General features: G+C 49.4%; 1 protein-coding gene across 1 annotated transcript in view; it reads right to left on the bottom strand.

Moving 5' to 3' along the window:
* Nucleotides 1-880: 880 nt before the first annotated feature.
* The window catches only part of LOC108804604, a 6,854-nt gene continuing 3,940 nt past the window's right edge, over nt 881-3,794 (bottom strand). The window contains exons 5-6 of the mRNA XM_018576429.1: nt 2,792-2,916; nt 881-1,292 (exon numbers count right to left, since the gene is read on the bottom strand). Coding sequence (XP_018431931.1) covers nt 1,160-1,292; nt 2,792-2,916 — 258 coding nt within the window. The 3' untranslated portion in view covers nt 881-1,159. The remainder of the gene's footprint in view (nt 1,293-2,791; nt 2,917-3,794) is intronic.

Here is a 3,794-nt window from a genome sequence, read left to right as displayed (position 1 = left end):
CACAGTCCTGAAGCTGGCATGTAGTCCATGAGACGAAGAACAGCTTCCATTGAGGAGTTCTGACACAAGTGCTTTGCTTAGTGAATCATTCCTTTTTAAAGAGAACCTGTCAGAACAGTTGTTGTCTATCAAACCCAAAGCCCCTATGACCCAACTCTCATAGGGGGCAGGACACAACTCTGCAGCACCAGCCAATGCGGTGGTTTCCCTTAAACTGGCACCACCCCTGAGGGTTGGGCAAGGCTAGTGTACAGAACAAAGTGGAAGTCTCAGCTGTAAGAAGCAGGTGTTCTGACAGGTTCTCTTTTCTTTAAAAAAAAATAGTTTTAGTGCTACAGGGCAGCTGTGGCTACAGTTTTCTGGCTGAGGTCTGCCGGCTACAATCAATGCTGGCAGAACTGAACGGGAAGCTATGGTGACACCCGGCTACAATCAATGCTGGCAGAACTGAACGGGAAGCTATGGTGACACCCGGCTACAATCAATGCTGGCAGAACTGAACGGGAAGCTATGGTGACACCCCTACTAACAAGCGGGTCTCATAAGCAGCCCTCTAGTCTCTGATAAGGGCTCTTAACCATACAACAGCCACATTCAGAAGAGTTTAAAGTGAGTCTGTTGAAAGATTTTTTTTTTTTTAAGTCGGAGGAAAAATAGTCACCAGACTACAATCCTCGCTCTTTAAGAGTTGCAAGTCACCGCCGGACTGACAAGTATTTTTGATCTTCTTTTGCAGGGTGACTTTTGTAAAAAAATGAATTAATCTAATTTGGAAAACATATTAACTTTTGTAACAAAAGAATAACAGTTGAGATTTGCAGGCTACATTTGTGAGAATAACCCTCCCCCCACATCTGATCTGTTACTACCCTTTTATTCCATGTGGCGCACCAGCAACCATAAATTCCCCCATCTCTACAATGTATAACAGGCCTGGCCTTGTGGAAGAATTCAAAAATCAGTCAGGTGATCTCGTACTCGAGCTCCAATGTTTCTCTTCGCTGCGATCAGCGCGACACTTGTCTCACCTGCGCGTCATCCCCCCTCCCAACCTCCCCTCTCTAAAACCTTTTATGTGCTACACAAGAGGAAGGGAGGGGGGAGCGGGCAGAGTCTCGCGGGGCAGTAAGAGAAGTGGAAGGTGCAAAGTTGTACAATGCTACATGCGATGCCCGTCCTCTGTAGTGTTACTCTGTATCAGTGCTCTGCAGGACGCTTCCGCCAGTGACAGAGTCCGGGGGCTGAGCGGGCAGGGGGTCAGCCGGCACTGGGGGAAGGGGGGAGGCTGGATCCTGCAAAAGAAAAAAAAAGAGAGACAAGACCTTTGTGAGGATCGGCGACTGACACATGTGGATGCCATTTTTTATGCACAGTACAAACAGACGATCCCTAATTATGGACACATATTACACACAGGTTCCAGGGCCCCTTCATTCATTGGCTGGCTGCCCTATCTTCTTTTAACAGGTAGGCTGCCCTAATTTTACGGTCTCTTTATAAATCCCCTTCAATCATTGCCTGGCTGCCCTAAGCAGGACAGGGTCTCTTTAACCCCCCTCCCCCTTATTCACCTTCCTTCAGTTGCAGCCACCCTAAAATACCCAGTGTGTCCTAAATGGGGAGCATGGGACCTCCTCCGATGATGCAATGCTCAATCCTTGGCCCCAAACACTGCCACATGGGGGGTTCCATTATCACCCCACATAAGCTCTAACACCGGCTGACACCAGGATTTGCAGCAGCCAGAACACAGGATGGAGAGGCAGAGGAGTGTTGTGAAACAGAGCGTGGGGTGGTCTGAGAGGGGGCTTTAAAGAGACCCTGTCCTTTTGCCCTGAAAGGACAGGGTCTATTTAATAATCCCCTATACACAGTACGTATAGGCAGACTGATGACATTCCCTAACAAACTGACAAGACATGCACACCGGCTTGCCTATACGTACTGTGTATAGGTGATTATTAAGGTGCCACCGTAGTGTAAAAAAAATAAAAAGAAGACTTTTTCCATATGAATGCACATTTACAGATGTGGTGGTATGTACAGAAGTTCTAATACCCCATTGGTCAGTGCTCAGTAACCTCCATATGATACCAGCCAATGACCTTCCCTCTCTCTTCAGAACCCGTCTATATAAGGATTCCTTCCATGAGCTGCACGTTTGAGACTTTTTTACTATTTGTATCACAACGTCCAGAAAAGTCTTGTGTTTAATTCTAGGTGAATCATTGACACAGATAAAGTCCACAAAGCATCACATGACCCGCGGTGTACAGCTGTGTATGTGTACACTCCATACTACAAATACGGCGCACACCCTGAGGCGTAAACCAAGCTCTGCTAACCGCAGGGCGATGTGCAGTTTGTTTTCAAACAAAAGACACGTCACAGCCATGCTCCCGCAGCAAGCCACTTCCTGCCCCCTCCCTCCACTTCCACTATGACTTGTTTAAAGCGGCCGAAAGTGTCACCTATAGACGCCCTTTCTATAACCCCGCAAGACAGACCAAGCACTGCCAGCCGGGCACCAGAGAGAATACATAGAGAGACAGGACAGAGAGGAGGGGAAACAAAATAATACGAATAATAAGAGAGAGAGAGAGAGAGAGAGAAGATGGGAGGGGGAGAGGCGAGAGAGAGGAGTTAGAGAAATAGGAGGGGAGGGAGATAGAAAGAGGACAGAGGAAAAGAAGAAACAGAAAGAGAGAGGGAGGGGGGAGGGGAGAGAGAGTACAGCCGGCCACAGGACGCTGAGCCCGGCTGTATCCGGATCAGAACACGCACCTCTTACCCGAATCCTCTACGTGCTGGGTCGGCTCTTCTTCGGGGTCTGCTCGGGCAGTGGCGTCGAGCTTCCGTCCGATGTCTCTCCAGCATCTGTTCTGTGTGTCGCCTGTGAGCTGGCGGAGGGGGGCTCTGAGGAGGGAGGATGGAGATGTCAGTCCAGACATGTATTGGGGTTCCTCGGTCAGGCCCCAGCCGTGGTGGGACAACAAATCCCAGCAAGACCATTGTGATCAGTGTAGAATCATTTACCATTGGAAGTAGCAGGGACCCCATATCAATCACATGGCACAGGTCACAGGTCACACGTCTATCACCTCAACAGCCCAGAGTGTGGTCTCTGTGTCATGTCACTGTCAATAGAGTGTGGATGCTGCGCAATTCCTGCATGTGGATCGTCTTCACTGAGTGAAGAGTGAAGTCAATAACATGCGGTCAGAAGACAGTGTGCTCACAGTCACCATATGCCAAGTGCAGTCATAGGAATACAGTCCTTGTATGCAGTGTTGTTTGTGAAATGCGGTCACTGTTGGTGGAATGCTGTACATCGAATGTAGTCACCAAATGCAGAACAGTGTCATAGCACACAGTGTGGTTAGGGGGAGCAGATTATGGCCACCTTACACAGAGTGCGGCCACCTTACACAGAGTGCGGCCACCTTACACAGAGTGCGGTCACCTTACACAGAGTGCGGTCATCATAAATAGTAAGCAGCCACAGACAGCAGATTAGGGTCACAGTACACTAAATGCAGTCAGTATAGAGTGCGGTCCCCATACAGCGGGGGCGGTCTGTAGCAGGCGGTCCTTGTACACAGAGTGGTCTGTAGAGTGCTGTCCTCATACACAGAGCGGTCTGTAGAGTGCTGTCCTCATACACAGAGCGGTCTGTAGAGTGCTGTCCTCATACACAGAGCGGTCTGTAGAGTGCGGTCCCCATACACAGAGTGGTCTGTAGAGTGCGGTCCCCATACACAGAGGGGCCTGTAGAGTGCGGTCCACATACAAAG

Source organism: Nanorana parkeri, unplaced genomic scaffold, assembly GCF_000935625.1.
Source record: "Nanorana parkeri isolate BGI_ZX_2015 unplaced genomic scaffold, ASM93562v1 scaffold67, whole genome shotgun sequence".
Classification (NCBI taxonomy): domain Eukaryota; kingdom Metazoa; phylum Chordata; class Amphibia; order Anura; family Dicroglossidae; genus Nanorana; species Nanorana parkeri.
This window is presented reverse-complemented; position numbering and strand designations above follow the sequence as displayed.